Source organism: Osmerus mordax, chromosome 6 (genome assembly GCF_038355195.1).
Source record: "Osmerus mordax isolate fOsmMor3 chromosome 6, fOsmMor3.pri, whole genome shotgun sequence".
NCBI lineage: Eukaryota > Metazoa > Chordata > Actinopteri > Osmeriformes > Osmeridae > Osmerus > Osmerus mordax.
In genome coordinates, this window is record NC_090055.1 from 15,582,083 (window position 1) to 15,606,309 (window position 24,227).

Here is a 24,227-nt window from a genome sequence, read left to right on the forward strand (position 1 = left end):
TAGCGATATGTAAAATAAGACACTTAGCATGTCCAAAGTGGGGATGGGTGGGGGGAGACGACCTTCTTTATCATCTACACAGGTGTGGGAGACCCATTTTGGGTGCACATGTGTACTATTCTCAGTGTCACTGTCCTGAAGGTCCAGACACCAATTTTTCCAATATCCACCCAGTATCAATGTATGCTGTAGTAAAACCCCTCCTATAAATAAGCTTTCCAATAGTATTAGATATTCTGATTCACCTTCCTGAAATCCTGTTAGCCCAATATTAATGGGGCACACAAGCTAGTTTTTAACACTATATTTGAAAAGTTACTGCTCTGAAATATAATTGATCTTAAACAGTGTTTTATTCTGTTGATTATTGTAAATATATATTGTGTATTTAGTAAAAGATTTGGAACGAAAGTTTACATTTCACTTTCCAATCATATAAAAAAGATTTTGTCTCGTGACCTTTATTTAGAAAATTTATTTTTCAATCTACCGGAAAAGAGTTTCCTAATTGACGTTGTTTTAGTCTCTCATCGAGGTGACATGAACAGGCAAGACAATAAAGTATATTGTACATAGGTGTGGTCCGTATATTTAATAAAGCTAACGATGAACAAGAAAAGCAACGTTACATGGGTTAAGCCAGCTGAGCCAACCTTTTTGAAGAAGTTCAAGGATGATGTTGGTTTCCAGGAAGGACCCACAATTGACGCCAAGGTATTGGCACCCGAGCAAACCACATTGTTCCTCGAAATTGCAGGTATTAATTTGCTCAGATTATAGGTTTTAGACTGACTGTTGGAAAACATGTGACATTAATCCAAAGCATTTGGGAATGGCTGCGATATTAAATTAAAAAATCATGGAATTAAAAACAAAAAACGACATAGGCTACATTTTGGTTTCAAATTCAAATGATCACGACTGAGACTATCTCTACCGACGCAGGGTTTTGTGTTGCGCTGTTAGCCCAACACAACTTAAAGACTGTTATAAATGTAAGAGCTGCATATTGGTATTTACCATTGCATGATCGATAACTAACGATAGCAAAAAGCTGCATCGCAGTACCCTCCAAGATAAGTGTGTTGGCTAGTTCTGCAGTAGTTTTCTATTAATGTAAGGAAACGATGTGCTTACATTTGTGTATTTGTATTGACTGAACTGTGTTTCTGTGAAATGCATAAGAGTGCCTTTGTGCAAACGGAGCAATCAAGCTACCGCATAGTAGCTAGGTCTCTTGGATTTTTTTTGCATACTATAGTATTGTATTGACATACTATTTATTGTGACACATTCCCTTGCAGTGATTAGTTCATGTTGATCCATTGTAATCTATATGTTTCCATATAGTCAAAACATTATATTGCTAATAGTCTACTCTTTCTCATCAGCGCCAAGAGATGCCAGTACTGGATGATGACAGTGGGAGTGATCATGAGGATGAATTGCCACAAGTCGTGGTCTTAAACACGGGAGATCTCAGTGCTGACGAAGTAAAAAATATAAAGAATGGCACTGCAAGTGTCACAAAACGTAAGATAAATGGATCAGGATTTACAGTTATCATCTGTCATCAAGGCCTTCATGTAAAAGCTATTTTAATATAATCCTCAAGATATATTGCTGTGTAGTTGAGTATTGATGAAACAGTATGATATTACATTAACATTACATTTAGTCATTTAGCAGACGCTCTTATCCAGAGCGACTTACAGTAAGTACGGGGACATTCCCCCGAGGCAAGTAGGGTGAAGTGCCTTGCCCAAGGACACAATGTCATTTGGCACGGCCGGGAATCAAACTGGCAACCTTCAGATTACTAGCCCGATTCCCTAACCGTTTAGCCACCTGACTCCCATATAAACAGTAACATTTGATTCGTCCACCTTTCCACAGAGGAGGAGCCTGCAGCAGAGGGGAAGATAATGTTTAAGAAGCCAACAAACAACTTCTCTGAAAAGTTCCAGGGCATCACTGCAAGCTCTAACAAGAAGAGAAAGAGTAGACAGGATAAGAAGGGGAAGTCAGGAAAGAAAGTAAAGAACAACAGTCTTTTGTCTTTTGGGGGAGACGATGAGGAAGAGGACTAGATGGTATCGATCAATGGAAGATTTCAGACGAGAGACTTCTCATTGAGAATAGAACTGATAGTCCTTTCTGTTGGCCTCTATGTACACATCACTAGTCAGTTCTCTTTGCTAGGCATTTAGAGTCTGGTTTGTAATAACTGAAATACAACTCTAGAACTACAAATGTTATGAAGATAAGCCAGATAGCTGAGTTCTATATCAAAGAAATACAGGAAAACATTATAGGATATGTAAACAATAATCATTTTATAAGTTGCATTCAGTAAGGCACTACATGTATAGGTTTGAGCTGTGACAGCAGCATTTTGAATTAAATAAGGCATTATTGAATTGCCACGTTTAATTATTTAATGCGTTTTTGTTGAATAGATTTTGTGACTTTCCTAAGATAAATAATGTGACAAACAAATGTTATACCTGTTTAAATCAATCATCAAATAACTTACCAGCCTTTGTGTTGTACTTTTAATATTATAATGGTTCGATGTGTTACAAACAATTTGAGGAAAAGAATGTCACTGGGTCATACAGACATCAAATTGCAATGTTAGCCATTTCAACACCAATGATAGGCTAATGACTGTTCATGAACATTAAAAGTTTTCTGGCTCTGTGTCACAACATGATTGTAATACAATGAAAACAAACAATGTAAAAGATGAGGCCCAGGGTTGTTGCCTACAGAGTACACTTAATATTATTACATCTAGACTACAGACTATTTTCAAGGAAAGTTTCTTAAAATATGGACAGATTTATTAATCTGAAGTCATTAGGCAAATTTATCTGACATTAAATGTGCAATGTAATACTACTGTAATAAGGTATGATAATAATAATACTGAAATATTATTAACTTTCATGAAAGGTAAAAAACGAAATTTTCTAAACAAATAGGAAAAGCACATCGGGGACAGTGCCTCTGGACTGGCAGACCGGGGTGGTGGTTCCCCTCTTTAAAAAGGGGGACTAAAGGGTGTGCTCCAACTTTAGGGGGATCACACTCCTCAGCCTCCCTGGGAAAGTCTATTCAGGGGTGCTGGAGAGGAGGGTCCGTCGGATTGTCAAACCTCGGATTCAGGAGGAGGAATGTGGTTTTCGTCCTGGCCGTGGAACTGTGGACCAGCTCTATACCCTCGGCAGGGTTCTGGAGGGTGCATGGGAGTTCGCCCAACCAGTCTACACGTGTTTTGTGGATTTGGAAAAGGCGTTCGACCGTGTCCCTCGGGGGCTCATGTGGGGGGTGCTCCGGGAGTACGGGGTACCGGACTCCCTGATCGGGGCTGTTCGGTCCCTGTACGACTGGTGCCAGAGTTTGGTCCGCATTGCCGGTAGTAAGTCGAACTTGTTCCCGGTGAGGGTTGGACTCCGCCAGGGCTGCCCTTTGTCACCGATTCTGTTCATAACTTATATGGACAGAATTTCTAGGCGCAGCCAGGGCGTTGAGGGGGTCCGGTTTGGTGACCTCAGGATCGGGTCGCTGCTTTTTGCGGATGATGTGGTCATGTTGGCTTCATCGGGCTGTGACCTCCAGCTCTCACTGGAGCGGTTCGCAACCGAATGCGAAGCGGCTGGGATGGGAATCAGCACCTCCAAATCTGAGGCCATGGTTATCGACCGGAAAAAGGTGGAGTGCAATCTCCGGGTCGGGGAGGAGATCTTGTCCCAAGTGGAGGAGTTCAAGTATCTCGGGGTCTTGTTCACGAGTGAGGGAAGGATGGAGCGTGAGATCGACAGGCGGATCGGTGCGGCGTCTGCAGTGATGCGGGCTCTGCATCGGTCCGTCGTGGTGAAGGAGCTGAGTCGAAAGGCGAAGCTCTTTATTTACCAGTCGATCTACGTTCCTACCCTCACCTATGGTCACGAACTGTGGGTAGTGACCGAAAGAACGAGATCGCGAATACAACCGGCCGAAATGAGTTTTCTCTGCAGGGTGTCCGGGCTCTCCCTTAGAGATAAGGAGAGAAGCTCGGTCATCCGGGAGTGGCTCAGAGTAGAACCGCTGCTACTCCGCGTCGAGAGGGGCCAGTTGAGGTGGCTCGGGCATCTGATAAGGATGCCTCCTGGACGCCTCCCTGGTGAGGTGTTCTGGGCACGTCCCACTGGGAAGAGGCCCCAGGGAAGACCCAGGACACGCTGGAGGGACTATGTCTCTCGGCTGGCCTGGGAACGCCTTGGGGTCCCCCAGGAAGAGCTGGTGGAAGTGGCCGGGGAGAGGAAAGTCTGGGCCTCCCTGCTTAGGTTGCTGCCCCCGCGACCCGACCCCCGGACAAGCGGAAGATGATGGATGGATGGAATAGGAAAAGCTATGACTTTCTTCACAGGTCTTGAAAAGGTTACTGGCCAATACTGGTATAGCAATTGAACAAACAATAGAAATATGACACCATCACCTTAACAACAAATAATCAGTAATAATAATGTGCCATCAAACTATAATGCCAGTTATCTCTGTATGTGTCTGCGTCTGTGTTAAAGAAAGTCTCGGTTAAAGAAATCCGATATTCTGGCTATCTTCAGCAGACTCGTATCTACAAAAGGCAGTCCTCCCTGACGTGGTTGGTGTAGAATGGAGTGAAATACAACATTGATTGGCTAGAGCTTTTTTGTCACGTGGTTCCGGTAGCTCCCTGTAGTCCCATACACAAAATAAATATATTTGAAATAGATTTTCAGAATAGATTTGAAATATGTTTTTGGAATATATGCAAATATTCGAAATTGGACCAATAAATATATTTTAGTTAAATATATCTAAATATATATATTTTTTTGAAAATATATTTTAATTAAATATGTGAATTTATATGTCAATATATTTACTAACAACATATGTTCATATATGTTTTAAAAAGTTAACATTTATTTAAACAGGAGTCAGGTGAGTCAGGTGGCTGAGCGGATAGAGCATCGGGCTAGTAATCTGAAGGTTGCCAGTTCGATTCCTGGCCGGTGCACATGACGTTGTGTCCTTGGGCAAGGCACTTCACCCTACTTGCCTCGGGGGGACTGTCCCTGTACTTACTGTAAGTCGCTCTGGATAAGAGCGTCTGCTAAATGACTAAATGTAATGTAAACACAATTTATTTATTTATTTTTAATTTATTTTAGCTATTAGCTATTTTTGAGTTGGCAGCTGTCCCCAGTTGTCCCTTGGTGGCCTGTGGAAATTTCTTCAACACTGCGTCTGGGGGTAGAAGGATAAACACTTTGTTTAGGTTTAGCTATTAGATGTGATCAGTGTTTCAGCATAGTTAGCAACTGCATTTGTTTCAGAATATCTAATAAACTGGCAACTGAGTGTGTAACTGTGTTAACATCACATTTCACATTGTAACATTATCACCACCTGACTGAATGTTAAGTAAATCAATTGCCATCTCACCAAAAATAACATTGATGGTGTTGGAGTCCAGTGCTTCCCGCTGCAGATCAGTCTCATCCCTTCTGGATTTTCCACCTAAGACAAAGTATAAACAGTACAGAATATTTATGGGATTTAATTAGGGTTGTTTTTGGTGTAGTTATTTGTTTGTCTGTCTGTGTGCAGGATTACGTAACAACTACAGGCCAATTTTCAAGGACCTCAATACTGCACTTAAACAGCATATGGCCTTGGTGAAGGTCTAAGCCCAACCCCTCCCCCACCCTTCTTCTTTTTAGATAAATACATTTTATTTTATTAATGCAGCCTATATGAAGCCTATATGAACAAAGGAAACAATACCTTTGAGGTTACTTTGAAGGAGGACATCCACTGGAAACACCCCGAGCAGCAGAGTCCGGACCATAGCTGTTGCAGTTGATGCATGGACTGCTGCCTTCCAGGCATTTTTGTTGCATAGTACATGCGTGTTCTTCCCAATTTCAACCTAAGTGGAAATAAACACTAACTCAGTCAAAATTAATAAATCGACCATGTCTGTTGAATAGGGACAGTATTAAAGTTACATTTAAATGTTCCAATCATCATTTCCGTTAAGTGCACTGATTTGATGTTCGATATGAGACGACACTATTATGTTGAAATCAGGGATGGAAATAAAAAATGTTGTCCACCGGCCACTGTGGCTGGTGGATTTCAAAATTTCCAGCCACTCAATGTTTTTACCAGCCACTTTCTTGTTTTTAACCGACAATGTGTAACTGCATGTGAAAATTAATACTACAAGAGTAGTTTATTTAATCTCAGGTCTCAATGAAACACTGACACTTTCTCTTTCTCTCTTATACATACACAAACCACGAACTGATATACATGTAATTAAATGAGTAGGGCAGATTAAACAACAAACTAACATTCCTCCACCCATCCTCCCCACTCCCAGTACAATTTACTCCTGACTCCTTACTCATCAGAATCAGATTCTGAAGTTTCAGAGGTGCTTTCCTGAGCGTAGTAGCTTCGCTCTGAAGGGGCTTATTTTCCCGATAATGACAACGGCGTTCTGTACATTATCTCGCTTATTACACAGCTACTTGCCAAAAAAATAACTGAACACAGTGTGTCTTTTTACAATTTATATGTTACTATTCGTATTGTTGATCTGCAGAGAAATAGTTCGCCAAAGACGAACTTCATAGACGTTGAACATTCTTTAGGCTTGATATCAGCTGACGTCGCTAAGCAACGGAGTACGCTGGGGTTGAGTGCTACGAAAGACGTGAATCCGAGGCAAAAAGGCCACTTCTCTTGACAGCGGTCAGTTATAAATATCAACGGTCCGTTATCGAAAAATAATTGACCGCAGAACGTTGGGAAGCCCCATTCAAGTGAATGGGGCATTCTACAGCATTAAGAACAGCCGTGTAATAATTGTATTTACCCGCCACGGTGGCCGGTAGGTGAAGCGAGTTTACCCGCCACAACACAAAATCACCCGCATTTGGCTGGTGCTAATTTCCATCCCTGGTTGAAATGTACACACCTTACAAGCAAGCACACAGTGCACTGCATAAAAGTGTACTGACAGAAGTACGCCATCTGAGACAGTGATTTTTTGCTGCATTATTATTATGGGCATACTGTTTTGTGTATGTACACTCACCGGCCACTTTATACTAGCAAAAATGAATGCAGTGTAATACACCAGTCCAGCAATATATCCCTTTCATTGACTGAAATGGGGTGGTCAAAGTAAAATAAACGTGTTAATCCAACAGCACCACAAACTGGAGCATCCAAAATTACAGCACAGTTGAATCAACATCTTTTTAAACTAGTTTTTAACAAATACTGAATATTCTAACATTCCTGAAGCTAAGGTTTATGCAGGAGTGGTGTACTACAATTAGTTTTCGCTAGGTGTACATAAAGTGCCCAATGAGTGAATTTGTGAAATTCTACAAGCTACAACTTACTTGCGCTGGCTCAGAAGGCTGGCTCTGTTCAGGTATCTGAAAAGTGATTATAAATTAGGTATATATTAATTTCCTCTGTGGGCATAGAAGAAATGCAGGACTATCCCTTAATTTCAGTATCAACATTAAAATACTAAGGCATCAAGGAGTTGTGGTTAACAATAGCTTAAGAATTTACTTGCGATGTATGGACATCAATTAATCCAAAATGAATCGTAAAAGAACCATTAAATAACATGAATCTAAAAACACGTTGCTGACTTGACTGCCTTGTCTGACTCAGGTATGTCCTGTGCCTGCAAAAATCTGCATAAATGTTAATCTTTTGGGGATTGAAAAGTAGTCCAGATTAGTTTCAAAAGAATAATCCATCAAAAACAAAGAAATTGACCACCTACCATAGCTGCCACTGAGATGCCTGCTGCTGTGTTTTCTTGTTGCCCAGGTGTCTAAATTGAAAATGTAACTATTAAACTACACACTAACACACAATGTTTTTATTTTATGTAGGAAATAACACACAGAATGCATTTTTTGTTAATCCAAAACACTTTGTCTGACTCAGGTATGTATCTGTGCCTGCAAAAATCTGCATAAATGTTAATCTATTGGGTATAGAAAAGTAGTACACTGATTATGAAATCAGTGGAAAGATTAGTTTCAAAAGAATAATCTATCAAAATCAAGTTTGACCACCTACCATAGCTGCCACTGAGATGCCTGCTGCTGTGTTTCCCTGTTGCCCATGTGTCTAAATTGAAAATGTAACTATTAAACTACACACTAACACACAAAGAGATAAGATGCAATTACGTATGATCCCGTGAGGGAAATTTGGACTCTGCATTTATCCCAATCTGTGAATTAGTGAAACACACTCAGCACACAGAGAACACACTAATCCCGAAGTAGTGAGCTGCTACAGTGGCGTTCGGGGAGCAGTGAGGAGTTAGGTGCCTTGCTCAAGGGCACTTCAGCCATGGATGTGGCCATGGGAGAACAGTGCTCTACCACTTCCCCTGCCCACATTTTCCTTCTGGTCAGGGATCGAACCGGCAACCCTTCGGTTACAAGCCCGAAGCCCTAACCAGTAGGCCACAGCTGCCCCTTTACTGACTTTATTGGCCTAAAATTACAATTTTATGTATGAAATAACACACAGAATGCAGTTTAAAAACTGGACATAATTTTACATGTTGAGCTAAATTACAAACAAATTAATTTACTCACTTCATTTGGGGTCCTCTGGGTCCAGGAGGTCAGCATTTCAGACATGTGAGGGATGGCTGGGAGGGAAAAACAAACACTTTCAGAAAAAAAAAAAATCTAGATCCACACATATTCCAGAGACCATCCATTATTTGTGTTTTTGTAAAAAAAAAAAAATCATAATTTTGACACTTACTATCAATAACCATGTCTTTTAATTTGTCATTCTCTTTTCGAAGTCTTTCATTCTCCTGCCTTAATTCCTGATTTGACCTCTGCAGTTGGTCGAACTTTCTGGTCTCCCATAATTTTGCATCCATGGAAGATTGTACCTAAAACACAATAAAATAGATATTGTCATTAACACAACAGTACAATTGACACAGCTTGCTAGCATACTAACTGGTGTTAGTCTATCTATGTGTTAAGCATCTTGATGATATGGCTTAGTAGTTCTCAAAGTGTGGGGCGGAAGTGTGCCACGAACAGGAGGACATTTGTCTTTTTTTCTATCTTTATTCATGCCTTTATTTTTTGACAAAGAATCAGAATCAGAAAGGGATTTATTCGCCATGAAAGTTTGCACAGACAAGGAATTTGCTTTGGCAGGAAGGTGCATACAATAAACATATACCTAAAATTTAAATATGTGGACTAACTATACTAAGGGTACATAAACTAGCAGTACTAAGTGGGATTAGAATAGAATTAAATATACAATAAAATATAAGTTGCCGTAAATTACAATATAAAAATACAAAAATACAAATATTACAAAAAATACAAATGTACAAGATACCATGTTGTGCAAAAGCAGAGTGTTTTAAGCAAGAAGTCATTTGAGTCAGTGTGGTCCCTTGGCCTTGTTGAAGAGGCCAACAGCGGAAGGGAAGAAACTGTTTTTGTGGCGTGAGGTATTGGTCCTGATAGACCGCAGCCTTCTGCCGGAGGGGAGTGACTGAAACAGGGAGTGTCCAGGGTGGGAGGAGAAGAAGATCATACATTGAAAACAAAACAGCCACACATAAAAATAGGCGTCATAACTTGGCCTAAATATAAATTTAAATTACCTCTGATAAATTGATAACTTCTGATATAGCTGATGTCATGTTGTAAAAAAGTTTTTCTTATATTTGTGGGGTGGTCCTTCCCAGATCAGACCAGAGAACTACAGTGTATAGCCATTTCTTCAAAATAACTCCACCCCAACTAACTGTAACCACCCTTGTGCTCAAGTGTACTGCATTACATGCAAGATGATGATTACATGTAATTACCTTTTTCTGTGGCGCATCCTCATCTTCTTCTGAGGCATATCGGGAGTTCGGTTTCGCGGCCCTCTTGGGTGCCAACTTTTGTGGCTCAACAACCTCCCAGATCATTCGTTCCAAAGTAGCATGGCGTTCTTCCATATAAAGGTAATCACCACCATTTAACAATTGTAATGACAAAGATTTTATAGCTCATCAAGATTCTATCTCTGGCTGTCTTGGTGTTAGTCTATCTGTTAGTAAAGAATGTATAATACATTACAACACATATTCTAGAACTGTAATCACCAGCTGCATATCAGGCACGGCACTAACTATGATCCCAGTTATTAATGTGTGGCATTTTAATCACTGAATGCATCACGGACACTGTGCACGAGTGAATATAACAACAGGATTTATGAAGGAGGCATGTCTTAAAGTTATGTATTGTGCTTATTAAAGTTATGCATTGTGCTTATTAAAGTTATGAACTTAGAAGTGTGCTCAGGCTTAAACATTGGGTCTCACACTGAGTGTGGGAAGCAGGCTGTTCTTTGTGTCTCTATCTTTTCATTTTCAGAAACAACCTTGAATCTGGGTGGACATGGCACCCGAGCAGGTGGGACGCGGAGGCAAGAACAACTCCCTGATGTGCGAGAGAACAAGCTCAACCCTCTTTTCATCTTTCTGTTTTAATTGCACTGTATATTATATGCTGGGGAGGGAAAGATAGCCAGTTGGACTTCGTGAACCAGCCCAAACTCTGTTGCGGGTAGGGAAATGTAGACAACCCCAGAGCTCTGTACTTGTTGATTTACAACTGCTGCATTAAAGCTGATATTATGGGACCTCTGCGACTCCAGACCACTCTTTCTAGAACACAGATTTGTGTCATTGAATACTATCATTACATATTGGAATAGACACATAGATTATGAATCCTTCAACTGGTGACCCCGACGCTGAAAAGAGGGAGTCCAGAGGGTTCCGGCCCGACCGACGGATCGGGGGAGAGACCCATACACCGGTGCGAGGAGACAGACGTAATCGTCAGAGGCCTCAACATAAAAAAAAGGTAAGCAGACACCTGTTAATTCAAAGTACTGCTATTCGGAACTGAGAAACAAATTTAGACGATTACTATGTTTCATCGTACCTAGTCAAACCAACAGTGGTGGGAAATCAACCGTTTTTGTGTTTTGTCCTTGTCCAAGGGGAGGTTAGAGTCCTCTCCAGGGGTTAGAGTCCCTAAACTCGTTGTCTTGTCCAAGGGGAGGTTAGAGTCCTCTCCAGGGGTTAGAGTCCCTAAATTCGTTGTCTTGTCCAAGGGGAGGTTAGAGTCCTCTCCAGGGGTTAGAGTCCCTAAATTCGTTGTCTTGTCCAAGGGGAGGTTAGAGTCCTCTCCAGGGGTTTGAGTCCCTAAATTCGTTGTCTTGTCCAAGGGGAGGTTAGAGTCCTCTCCAGGGGTTAGAGTCCCTAAATTCGTTGTCTTGTCCAAGGGGAGGTTAGAGTCCTCTCCAGGGGTTAGAGTCCCTAAATTCGTTGTCTTGTCCAAGGGGAGGTTAGAGTCCTCTCCAGGGGTTAGAGTCCCTAAATTCGTTGTCTTGTCCAAGGGGAGGTTAGAGTCCTCTCCAGGGGTTTGAGTCCCTAAATTCGTTGTCTTGTCCAAGGGGAAGTTAGAGTCCTCTCCAGGGGTTAGAGTCCCTAAATTCGTTGTCTTGTCCAAGGGGAGGTTAGAGTCCTCTCCAGTGGTTAGAGTCCCTAAATTCGCTGTCCTTGTCCAAGGGGAGGTTAGAGTCCTCTCCAGGGGTTAGAGTCCCTAAATTCGTTGTCCTTGTCCAAGGGGAGGTTAGAGTCCTCTCCAGGGGTTAGAGTCCCTAAATTCGTTGTCCTTGTCCAAGGGGAGGTTAGAGTCCTCTCCAGGGGTTAGAGTCCCTAAATTCGTTGTCTTGTCCAAGGGGAGGTTAGAGTCCTCTCCAGGGGTTAGAGTCCCTAAATTCGTTGTCTTGTCCAAGGGGAGGTTAGAGTCCTCTCCAGGGGTTAGAGTCCCTAAACTCGTTGTCCTTGTCCAAGGGGAGGTTAGAGTCCTCTCCAGGGGTTAGAATCCCTAAACTCGTTGTCTTGTCCAAGGGGAGGTTAGAGTCCTCTCCAGGGGTTAGAGTCCCTAAATTCGTTGTCTTGTCCAAGGGGAGGTTAGAGTCCTCTCCAGGGGTTAGAGTCCCTAAACTCGTTGTCCTTGTCCAAGGGGAGGTTAGAGTCCTCTCCAGGGGTTAGAGTCCCTAAACTCGTTGTCTTGTCCAAGGGGAGGTTAGAGTCCTCTCCAGGGGTTAGAGTCCCTAAATTCGTTGTCTTGTCCAAGGGGAGGTTAGAGTCCTCTCCAGGGGTTAGAGTCCCTAAACTCGTTGTCCTTGTCCAAGGGGAGGTTAGAGTCCTCTCCAGGGGTTAGAGTCCCTAAACTCGTTGTCTTGTCCAAGGGGAGGTTAGAGTCCTCTCCAGGGGTTAGAGTCCCTAAATTCGTTGTCTTGTCCAAGGGGAGGTTAGAGTCCTCTCCAGGGGTTAGAGTCCCTAAATTCGTTGTCCTTGTCCAAGAGGAGGTTAGAGTCCTCTCCAGGGGTTAGAGTCCCTAAACTCGTTGTCCTTGTCCAAGAGGAGGTTAGAGTCCTCTCCAGGGGTTAGAGTCCCTAAATTCGTTGTCCTTGTCCAAGGGGAGGTTAGAGTCCTCTCCAGGGGTTACGGTCCCTAAATTCGTTGTCTTGTCCAAGGGGAGGTTAGAGTCCTCTCCAGGGGTTAGAGTCCCTAAATTCGTTGTCCTTGTCCAAGGGGAGGTTAGAGTCCTCTCCAGGGGTTAGAGTCCCTAAATTCGTTGTCTTGTCCAAGGGGAGGTTAGAGTCCTCTCCTGGGGTTAGAGTCCCTAAATTCATTGTCTTGTCCAAGGGGAGGTTAGAGTCCTCTCCAGGGGTTGGAGTCCCTAAATTCGTTGTCCTTGTCCAAGGGGAGGTTAGAGTCCTCTCCAGGGGTTAGAGTCCCTAAACTTGTTGTCCTTGTCCAAGGGGAGGTTAGAGTCCTCTCCAGGGGTTAGAGTCCCTAAACTCGTTGTCTTTGTCCAGAGGGAGGTTAGAGTCCTCTCCAAGGGTTAGAATCCCTGAACACTGTCTATTTGTGTGGAGTCAGATTGAGTTTAATAAAAATAGAGAGGAGTGTGGTGTGTTTTTTCCTTTGACCAAGAAGTTACATTTACATTTAGTCATTTAGCAGACGCTCTTATCCAGAGCGACTTACAGTTAAAGAAATCCCGAGGAGAGTTGGAGAAAGGTGGGGGCTAAAAGAGTCAGTTACGTTGAGATCTTACAAAGGTTATCCCAGAGGGTATACCCCTGGTTTATAAATAGGTTCTAATACAATTGGAAGAGTTATACTAGAGCAAAATTAAGTGAATAGACGGTAAACGCTAAACAGCTGTGTTGGTCAAAGAATGGTTTGAGGAAATGTATGTGAAAAATTATGAGGAAGCAATTGGAAAGTTACTTAAAGGATTGGTTTAGAGAGGATCATGGAAGGTTATGAAATAAAACAAGAACGTTTTGTGGATGTGAAGAGATGATTGAACTATGAATATACTTTGAAGGTATATGGGATAACATTTTAAGTCAAAATAGTAAAATCTAGGGTTTTTAAGAGTTTTGATAAAGGTATTAGATATAATTTGGTTAAAAATGAGAAAGAGAAAATAACTAAATGTACTTTTATTTGGAGTTTAATTGTAATTTGGTTTTAAGTTTTATTTGAGAGTTTTATCAGAGCCTGGCATACTGTTTGGGATAAACAGTTAGGCTGTGATAATGTTGTATTAATAAATGGTATTAGTGCATGAACAGGGTTATTATAATCTGGTCTACAATCTACCCAGACGCTCCCATGTTACCCCGCTCCTCATCTCTCTCCACTGGCTACCTATCATGGCCCGTATCAGATTCAAGACCCTGGTATTGACCTTCCGAGCAGTGAACGGGACTGCACCCGTCTACATCAAGTCTCTCCTGCAGCCTTACACCCCCACCCGCCACCTACGGTCTTCTTCAGACAACCGCCTGGTGGTCCCACCGCTCAAGACCGCCCGGTCCCAACACAAGCTCTTCTCCTGTCTGGCCCCCCAGTGGTGGAATCAACTCCCCACCTCCATCAGAGACACTGACTGTCTCTCCACCTTCAAGAAAAGGCTCAAGACGCACTTGTTCCGGGAGTACAACGGTACTTAGGAACGGTTCGCTTGACCCGATGTTAGTTTCCTCAAGGATCACAATGACTCTTGCTTAGAGACTTGTTGCTCTTGTGGTTAGTGGTAACTGATTAAAATTTTTGGTTCTCGCTGTGATATATTGTTTTATTACTGTTGCTTGTTTTTTCCCACAGGTACACTTGCACTTATAGCTGTTCATGTTGTTTGGTTGTGACTTGTTTAACTACATGCTCTTATGGTTCTTCCCTTTGGCACTTACTTTGGTTGTTCACAATGTGTGCTTCATGTTTTGGCTACTCGCGATGTTTTTTGGCTATCTTGTTGTTATGATCAGTGACCTATGCACTTTGTAAAGCTCTCTCTTGGAAGTCGCTTTGGATAAAAGCGTCTGCTAAATGAATAAATGTAAATGTAAATGTAAATGTAAATGTAAATTATAACATTCAGTTCTGAAAATAATTTGGGAAGACTCATCAAGTCTGATAAATTGTGGTTATGATGGTTTGAGCTAATTGGCTCGTTTTGAACTGCAGCAAAACGAGTTATGAAGTTCTACCTATCTGACCTTTATAGAAAATATAGTTGGGAAAAATGTTTGGTTAATAGCTACATTAAAAACATTATTTGGTCTATATTTCATTTAAGAAGCATACAGATTCTGGTTTGGCATAATGAAAATTGCTTTTATCATATCTTTGATAAAAAGAGGTGTGATGTGGTAAAATAGAGAATCTAAAACAATATTGGTCTTAAACTTAACTGTTTTAAAAGACAGAAAAGGTTTTTTGAAGTGAAAGAAATTAGACTAACAGTTGATTTTCTAAAGAAGGGAACAAAGAAACAGATTGTCATTTCTAGGCATGACTAATAGGAGTTGACTATCAAATGATGATGTATGGTCTTATTAGATGCTGTTACATGTGTTTGCTCAACAATAAGAAAACTGAAGGGTCAATACTGCCTGGTAATTATAGATACAGTATGTTTACTATGTGAATTGAAGTCTTTCCCAGTCCTATACCAGATGCATAACACCATTTGAATTGATTTATTGGAGATCATATGTAATACCACAACTTAAACCTTTCACATAGCATGATGAAGAGGCGAATCAAATGGTAAACCAATTTTATAAAAAATGCTAACTAGAAAAGAGATGTCTTCTGCTAAATTCTGTTCCAGGTGAAGCAGTAAACCAAAGAGTGGAGGAGTCAAACGAGGAGATTGGGTATTGATTAAAGTTATCAATGAAAGGAGGGATCTTATGAAAACTTTAAAATATCCTGTCTAATTTCTGGTTTTTCTATTTGTTTCGAATTTATTTTATTACAATTCTAAAAGCTTGGCTGAAGTTGTATGTATGTGGTGAAGGGGGCCTGTGAGCATGTCCAGGTCTGCCGTGGAGACATGGATGTCGAATGTCCACTCTGTGGAGTGACGGTGGGTTTTCCCCTGTATCATCATTAGGGTTTTCCCACTGTGTCCAGTGTGTCCACACCACTTGGCCATAACGCTGCATAGTCTCATCATTATTGTTGATTTGTATGTCAACATTGTGTAATCGGTAATGGTAATTTCTCACTGGATGATCTACCCCTTCCCCTTGAAGACCCTGTCCCACCTGCCCCAATACATCATCAGATGTTCGGGAAAGCCTGTTGTACATTTATGGACAGGACCATTCAAGGTCATCAAGAGAACCTTGCACGCCCTAAGGGTGCTGGGGAAAGGAAGTACGTGGTACCACTGGAGCATGTGTTGTGCTGCTCCAGAATCCAGTCGTACATTGCAGGAGTTGGTGGAGAAGGGCCAGTGAACCTTTTGCTATTGCTACGAATGTGAGAGTCCGGAAAAGAGGGTTACGACTAGGTCAAGAGTGATACTGCTTGACCACACTAGAATAGTACTGGACTAAGAAGGTTTCCGCTATTTTACTTAAGAGTGTGCTATATCAATATCAACATGACTGTTGCTGGATCCCATGTATCAGGTCCCTGTGTAACAGGATCCTTGTCTCGGCTGTGGAGAACCCAAAGACGGGGTTCCAAATGCCGTTGCTGGGGCTGGCTGACCAGGACGAGGAGGCAGTGGTTGGTCCGGGCTATGTTGATTGATCTCTGGTGTTTTCAGAGATCAAAAGAGGGATTAAAGAATGTATAATACATTACAACAGAGCTAATAGTGTCTTACTGAGTGTACTTCGTGACTGCCATCTGACTGTAAGTAACCAGAGTTTGTTTCATTCATTTGTGTTTTGCTAATTATTTGCCTCTTTGACAGAGGGTAAGGGTATAGCAGCTAAATTGGTCAATAGGTAGCTAGCTAGAGATCGAGTTTCAGGGTACTTGCCGCCGAGTGAGACCCTGGCTTTGTTTACATAATTAGGGCCATTGTCAGCTGCGCCTTTAGCATATTTAGGCGAGTAGCACTGCAGAGGCAGCCTCGTCTGGCAGCCTCGGTGCACGAAGACTCGGTCGAACAAAGACAGGGAGTCTACCTGCGGGAGTCCACCGAGAATGGCCGACGTGGTGGATCACCTCTTCAGATAAGTATCACCCTATTTGTATTCTAATCCACCTACAACATATTCATAGCTAGCATGTGTTTCTTCAGCATTCCCGTTCATTACACTACCCGTAGACGTAGATATATCACAAAGTATATACGGTCAACTTCTAACCTTCGCTACCTATCCAGATCTTCTCCACCTGCCCTCTCTCTTTCTATAGGGCTCTGGAACTGCCAGTCCGCTGTGAACAAGGCAGACTTCATCCCAGCGTTTGCATCTCATGCTTCTCTTCATGCCCTTGCGCTGACAGAGACATGGATCCGCCCTGAGAACACTGCAACTCCAGCTGCTCTCTCCGTCAACCACTCCTTCACTCACTCACCCCGCTCAACCGGGCGAGGTGGTGGGACAGGGTTGCTTCTTTCCCCACATATTAAATACACATCCACACCACTCCCTGTTACTGCCAAATCATTTGAACACCATTATGCGATGCTAACTGATCCTATCAAAGCATGCTTAATTGTTCTTTATCGCCCACCAGGCCCGCTAGCCGACTTTGTGGAGGAGCTGGACATGCTCCTCAGCGTCCTCCCGGATGATGGAACCCCCCTGATAGTCCTTGGGGACTTCAACATCCACCTCCAAGGAACTCAGGCCGTCGACTTCTTGTCTCTCCTGACCTCCTTCGACCTGACGCTGCTGAGCACACCGGCGACCCACAAGGCAGGCAAACAGCTAGACCTCATCCTGACACGTAACTGTATCACTGACTTAACCTCTGTAACCCCACTGCATATTTCTGATCACTACTTTATCCAATTCTCTATCTCTCTCCCTCCAACTCCTTCTACCTCCCCTCCCCTTGTAACTTTCCGGCGCAACCTCCGCTCCCTATCCCCCTCCCATTTCTCCTCTATTGTAACATCCTCCCTCCCCCCATTGACGAGTTCTCGTCCCACCCCACTAACACTGCCACCGACACCTTGTTAACCACTTTAACTGCATCACTTGACTCTCTCTGTCCCCTGTCAACCAGGCCTGCACGATCTTCTCCCTCCTGCCCGTGGCTTACGGATGTTATTCGTGAAGAACGGTCCACCCTTCGGGCAGCCGAGAGGAGATGGCGCAAGTCCAAAGGCGGTCTGGACCTTGATAAGTATCACTCCCTCCTCAAATCCTTCTCTTCTCACATAACTGGTGCTAAAACCCTCTACTTTCTGAACAAAATTAACTCTGCTTCAAACCCCCACAAACTTTTCTCTACCTTCTCCACCCTTCTTAACCCACCTCCCCCACCCCCTCCCTCCACCCTGACAGCAGACGACTTCTCCTCCTTCTTTGAGAAAAAAGTCGCCGACATTAGCAGTCGGTTCCCTAAACCCACCTTTCCTACCCTCTCACCCTCCATGACTGACCCAACTAAATGTCTAAACTCTTTTTCTCCCCTGTCTGAGGCAGAGATCTCTGACCTCATTCTCTCTCATCGCCCCACCTCCTGTCCCCTTGATCCTATACCCTCCCCTCTCTTTCAAACCATCTCCCCCTCCATCATAACTTTTCTTCTCCATGTCCTAAACTCCTCTCTCACCTCTGGCACCTTCCCCTCTGCCTTCAAACAGGCTAGAGTTACCCCTCTACTCAAAAAACCCTCCCTTAACCCTGCCGTTCTCCCGAACTACAGACCGGTATCACTGTTACCCTTCCTTTCAAAAACAATTGAACGTGCTGTATCTAACCAACTGTCTAACTTTCTCTCTCAGAACAACCTGCTTGACCCCAACCAATCGGGCTTCAAGACTGGCCACTCCACAGAGACTGCCCTCCTTTCAGTCACCACTGCCCTCCAGTCTGCCAGAGCGGCTTCCAGGTCATCCGTTATTTTCTGCTGGACCTTTCTGCAGCGTTTGATACGGTTAACCACCAGATCCTGCTCGCCAGACTTTCTGAGATGGGCATCACTGGCACTGCACTCCAGTGGATCTCATCCTACCTGTCGGGAAGATCCTACCAGGTTTCCTGGGGAGGCAAACTGTCGGGCCCTCGCCAGCTCTCCACTGGTGTCCCACAGGGCTCCGTCCTTGGACCCCTCCTCTTCTCTCTGTACACCACCTCACTTGGACCAATCATCACCTCCCATGGCTTCTCCTACCACTGCTACGCTGACGACACGCAGCTGTACCTGTCGTTCCCCCCGACCGATCCGGGGATCTCAGCTAGGATTGAGGCCTGCCTCACAGACATCTCCGCCTGGATGACCGAGCACCACCTCCAGCTGAACCTCGCCAAAACAGAACTTCTCATCATCCCGGCTAAACCCTCCATCTCCCACGATCTCTCAATCACCCTGGGATCTGCGACGGTGACCCCTTCATCCTCTGCCAGGAACCTTGGGGTTACCATGGACGACGAGCTCTCCCTCACGGCCCACATTGCTGCGGTCTCCCGGTCGTGTAGATTCACCCTCTACAACATCCGGAAGATCAGGAGATACCTGTCTGAGCACTCCACCCAGCTGCTAGTCCAAGCACTCGTCCTCTCCAAGTTGGACTATTGCAACTCTCTGCTCGCTGGTCTCCCAGCATGTGCAACCCGCCCTCTTCAGAGGATTCAGAACGCGGCGGCCCGCCTGGTCTACAATCTACCCAGATGCTCCCATGTTACCCCGCTCCTCATCTCTCTCCACTGGCTACCTATCATGGCCCGTATCAGATTCAAGACCCTGGTATTGACCTTCCGAGCAGTGAACGGGACTGCACCCGTCTACATCAAGTCTCTCCTGCAGCCTTACACCCCCACCCGCCACCTACGGTCTTCTTCAGACAACCGCCTGGTGGTCCCACCGCTCAAGACCGCCCGGTCCCAACACAAGCTCTTCTCCTGTCTGGCCCCCCAGTGGTGGAATCAACTCCCCACCTCCATCAGAGACACTGACTGTCTCTCCACCTTCAAGAAAAGGCTCAAGACGCACTTGTTCCGGGAGTACAACGGTACTTAGGAACGGTTCGCTTGACCCGATGTTAGTTTCCTCAAGGATCACAATGACTCTTGCTTAGAGACTTGTTGCTCTTGTGGTTAGTGGTAACTGATTTAAATTTTTGGTTCTCGCTGTGATATATTGTTTTATTACTGTTGCTTGCTTTTTTCCACAGGTACACTTGCACTTATAGCTGTTCATGTTGTTTGGTTGTGACTTGTTTAACTACATGCTCTTATGGTTCTTCCCTTTGGCACTTACTTTGGTTGTTCACAATGTGTGCTTCATGTTTTGGCTACTCGCGATGTTTTTTGGCTATCTTGTTGTTATGATCAGTGACCTATGCACTTTGTAAAGCTCTCTCTTGGAAGTCGCTTTGGATAAAAGCGTCTGCTAAATGAATAAATGTAAATGTAACACATATTCTAGAACTGTAATCACCAGCTGCATATCAGGCACGGCACTAACTATGATCCCAGTTATTAATGTGTGGCATTTTAATCACTGAATGCATCACGGGCACTGTGCACGAGTGAATATAACAACAGGATTTATGAAAGAGGCATGTCTTAAAGTTATGTATTGTGCTTATTAAAGTTATGCATTGTGCTTATTAAAGTTATGAACTTAGAAGTGTGCTCAGGCTTAAACATTGGGTCTCACACTGAGTGTGGGAAGCAGGCTGTTCTTTGTGTCTCTATCTTTTCATTTTCAGAAACAACCTTGAATCTGGGTGGAGATGGCACCCGAGCAGGTGGGACGCGGAGGCAAGAACAACTCCCTGATGCGCGAGAGAACAAGCTCAACCCTCTTTTCATCTTTCTGTTTTAATTGCACTGTATATTATATGCTGGGGAGGGAAAGATAGCCAGTTGGACTTCGTGAACCAGCCCAAACTCTGTTGCGGGTAGGGAAACGTAGACAACCCCAGAGCTCTGTACTTGTTGATTTACAACTGCTGCATTAAAGCTGATATTATGGGACCTCTGCGACTCCAGACCACTCTTTCTAGAACACAGATTTGTGTCATTGAATACTATCATTACATATTGGAATAGACACATAGATTATGAATCCTTCATTAGCTAACTGTTAGATTTTTGCTAACTGTGATGTAGCTAACGTTAGCTACATCACAGTTAGCAAAGATCTAGGTTAACAGTTAGCTGACGTTAACCTTGGCCTTTTAAAATAGGAGATAAAGTTAACAACACTAACGTTATTGGGGCAAATGCATATAATCTTCAATAACCTGAACATGTTATGATTTATTAACTAAAAAAACTCACCTGCAATTTTTTTCACAATTGCCTGATAGACTGGCCATCCACCTTTTGGAGCAGTTTTGCCCTCCCGCCACTCAACAGCAAATACTTCTTTTTGAGATATCAGTCCATCCATCCATTTATCCAAATCGAATCCCCTGATGTTGGTTACAGCGATGATGCTGTGTTTCCCCTTATCCGTGTAATAATGGGAATAATAATGTTTGCCTGGGTTGAGTGGACTGAAGAGTCCACTCAACCCAGGCAAACATTATTATTTAATGTTAACTTACCGGTATGCGCAAAAACTAACCTAGAAACGACCGTTATGTGTGAGTTGACAGTTGAAGCAAGGATCTAAGATCTTCAGTTTGAATTTGGAAATCGTTACATATGATTGGCCCACAGTCAATCTTGCGCCGACCCATACTGTAAAATAAAAAACCGTTGGTTGGATGAGTTCCAGAAGAAATGAAGCGCCAGGGAGTGCCAAATCACAGTGGTATCCTGTATAAAAAATATTTACTGGACCCCGAAGTAAATATTCCGAGAAGAACTCTGTGGACATGGAGGTAAGATACTTAACGTGCCAAGTTTGACCTGTTTTTAACTAGCTTTACTCAACTTTCTGACGTAGTTACATAGCTATAGCTAACTTAACACAGCTAGCGTTAAACCTCCAAGTTAGCTTATCTTGCTCGTGGAAGGAAATAGCTCAATGAATGTGTGTGCAGCACACATGAAAAAAGTGAATGTGTATGTCGATTTCGTGGTAAACTAGCGTTAAGTAATTTGTAAACTGCTCACAGTTTTGTGGTTGAATGAGGGCACTGACTGCAAAACTTCATTGGCACGAATCTGAGGGCAGGCAACCGTGCACGCGCGGTACAAATCTGCGGTCACAGAAACCAAATACAGTTAACATGACTCTTTGTTTTTTTTCTATCATAAAAGCACCAATTTCGGCCTCTAAAACAAATATGTTTTTCATAGGTTTTTCATACTGTAGTGTCTCGCCTAGCCAGTAAAAATGTATGTTCCTAAACAGTCTTTGCTATGCGAATAACTGTCAGTATTTAGCTAGGTCAGGGGTCGGCAACCTTTACCACTCAAAGAGCCATTTGGACCCGTTTCCCACAGTAAAGAAAACACTGGGAGCCACAAAACTCTTTTGACATTTAAAATGAAATAACACTGCATATAACTTTTGTTTTTGCCTTTATGCTATGTATAAACAAACTATAATGTGTTGCATTTATGAAATCAATGAACGACTGCAGACAAAACAAAATTAAATTTCTGCATGCAACAAAACATTTTGAGCTCCGAAAAAAAGACGTTGACGTTGGGTTGAAGGTTACTTTCAAGTAAAATACTCAATGTCTATTTGAGTCCTTCTTGTATTTTTGAGAAAAAAAACGCTGAACTTAAATTATCCACCGTCAGCAAACCAAAAATGCCGTCCTCTCTCTGTGTGCCGTCATCCTTTTACTGGCGCGTGCAGTCAGCTGTCAACCTGAAAAATAAAAGGACTATTTCACTGAACAATGAAAAAATATGAATATGTGCAAAATAATAGGCAATAAAAATATTTATCATACTTGGTTAATGTGATTTCTGCTCCTGAACCTCAACGCACAGCGTCTGCACATCAGGGCTGTATGCCGTCACCTTCATCTTCACACAGGATCGTAAACTGTCATCTGTGAGGCGTGCGCGATGTTTGCTTTTAATAAAGTTCATGTTGGAGAACACCTGCTCACATACATATGTGGATCCAAAGATCGACAGGACTCCAAGTGCATACTTTTTCATGTTCACATAAACGTCGGGGATAGCATTCCAAGTTTCGAACACAAGTTGGTCCGTTTTGGGGAGGTTTTCAATATCACGCCATTTGTGATTCTGAGCAAGAACGGCCTTCTGACGGGCAACATCTTCAAGGTCTGCTGTCAAGCGTTTAAACTTGGACACCCATATTTCTTTGTCGGCTATGTCGGCCAGTTCCATCTCAAGATCAGGTTGACTCACACCTGCCAATGCAGTCGTATTCAGCAGGGATGAATCCAGGCTTAGGGGAGTGATAGGGAAGGATAATGTGTTTTTTTCCTCTCTGAACTCACAGAATCGTTTCCCAAACGATGTTTGCATTGCGATGATTGCAGAATGTAAATACTCAAAATTTATCATGTGAGCTTCTTTGAACTCTCTCAAATTGGGGAAGTGTAACAGTGTACCTTTCTGTAAATCTCTGGCAAGCACTGTCAACTTGCGCTCGAATGCCAAAACCTCCTCCAGCATGTGCAGGGCTGTGCGTCCTTTCCCCTGAAGAGCTGTGTTCAGCGTGTTCAGGTACGCTGTCATGTCTACCATGAAGTGTAGCTTTTCCAGCCACTCTGGCTGTTCCAGCTCAGAAAATTTGAGCCCTTTGCTGCCCAGGAAAGTTTTCACTTCTTCCAGACACGCGGCAAAGCGTTTCAGCACCTCCCCTCTGGACAGCCACCGGACTTTGTTGTGCAGCTGGAGATCAGAATATGTGCTTTCCAGTTTGTCCAATAACGAACGGAACTGACGGTGATTTAAACCTTTTGCCATTATTTTATTGACAATCTGAATGACAACATTCATTACTTCTGTGCATTCCGGAGGAAATGTTTGAGCACACAGTGCCTCTTGGTGCAGGATGCAGTGAAAAGTCAGCAGCTTTCTGTCCAGCGACTTCTGCAGTAAAGCCACAAAGCCCTTCTGCGCTCCTGTCATACTTGGTGCTCCATCAGTAGCCACTGACACCAGGTGGGTGGTGTTTATTCCTTTGGCTCTTAAACAATTCAAGACAGCCTCACAGATGTCCTCCCCCCGTGTTTGGCCTTTTAGTGGTATCAACTCAATAATTTCTTCCTGTGGCCCAGCAGAGTTTACATACCGGCAGAACAGCACTATTTGTTCAATATCACCTTTGTCTTTAGATTCATCACAGGCAATTGAGTAGGCCACAGCTGAATTGATGTCTTTAATTTGCTGTCTGGTGATGTCTTCTGCCATTTTTATGGTTCGGTCTTTGACAGTCTTTGCAGAGAGGGGCATATCCTTGATTTTCTGCACAATTTCACTCTTGTTTTTAAAGTCCGTGAATAGATGTTCTGAAATCTTAATGAAAGATTATTTTATATATTCTCCATCTGTGAACGGCTTCCCGTGCCTGACTATTTCCTGAGCGGCTACAAAACTTGCATATGTACTTGAATTTGCAGACTTCATCCACTTCTTGAAGTGATTTTTACTCAGATCAACCTTCCGCATCAGTTCCGAAACTGCTTTTTTTCTCT

General features: G+C 43.2%; 2 protein-coding genes across 3 annotated transcripts; one reads left to right on the top strand and one right to left on the bottom strand.

Annotated features, from left to right (window-relative positions):
- Window positions 1-510: 510 nt before the first annotated feature.
- Window positions 511-2,697, top strand: kiaa1143 (KIAA1143 ortholog). 2 transcript variants are annotated; one of them, XM_067237671.1, is made up of 3 exons: window positions 511-714; window positions 1,392-1,533; window positions 1,897-2,697. In XM_067237671.1, exons 1-3 carry the CDS (start codon window positions 607-609, stop codon window positions 2,088-2,090), a joined length of 444 nt encoding a protein of 147 aa, XP_067093772.1. In that variant the 5' UTR covers window positions 511-606; the 3' UTR covers window positions 2,091-2,697. The 2 variants fall into 2 exon arrangements, with proteins under 2 accessions (XP_067093772.1, XP_067093773.1); XM_067237672.1 differs by having other exon boundaries at window positions 531-757.
- Window positions 2,698-22,506: 19,809 nt separating this feature from the next.
- Window positions 22,507-23,943, bottom strand: LOC136944359 (general transcription factor II-I repeat domain-containing protein 2B-like). The gene is made up of 2 exons (XM_067238106.1): window positions 23,139-23,943; window positions 22,507-22,934 (listed from the first exon to the last, which is right to left on the bottom strand). Exons 1-2 carry the CDS (start codon window positions 23,941-23,943, stop codon window positions 22,507-22,509), a joined length of 1,233 nt encoding a protein of 410 aa, XP_067094207.1.
- Window positions 23,944-24,227: the final 284 nt, after the last annotated feature.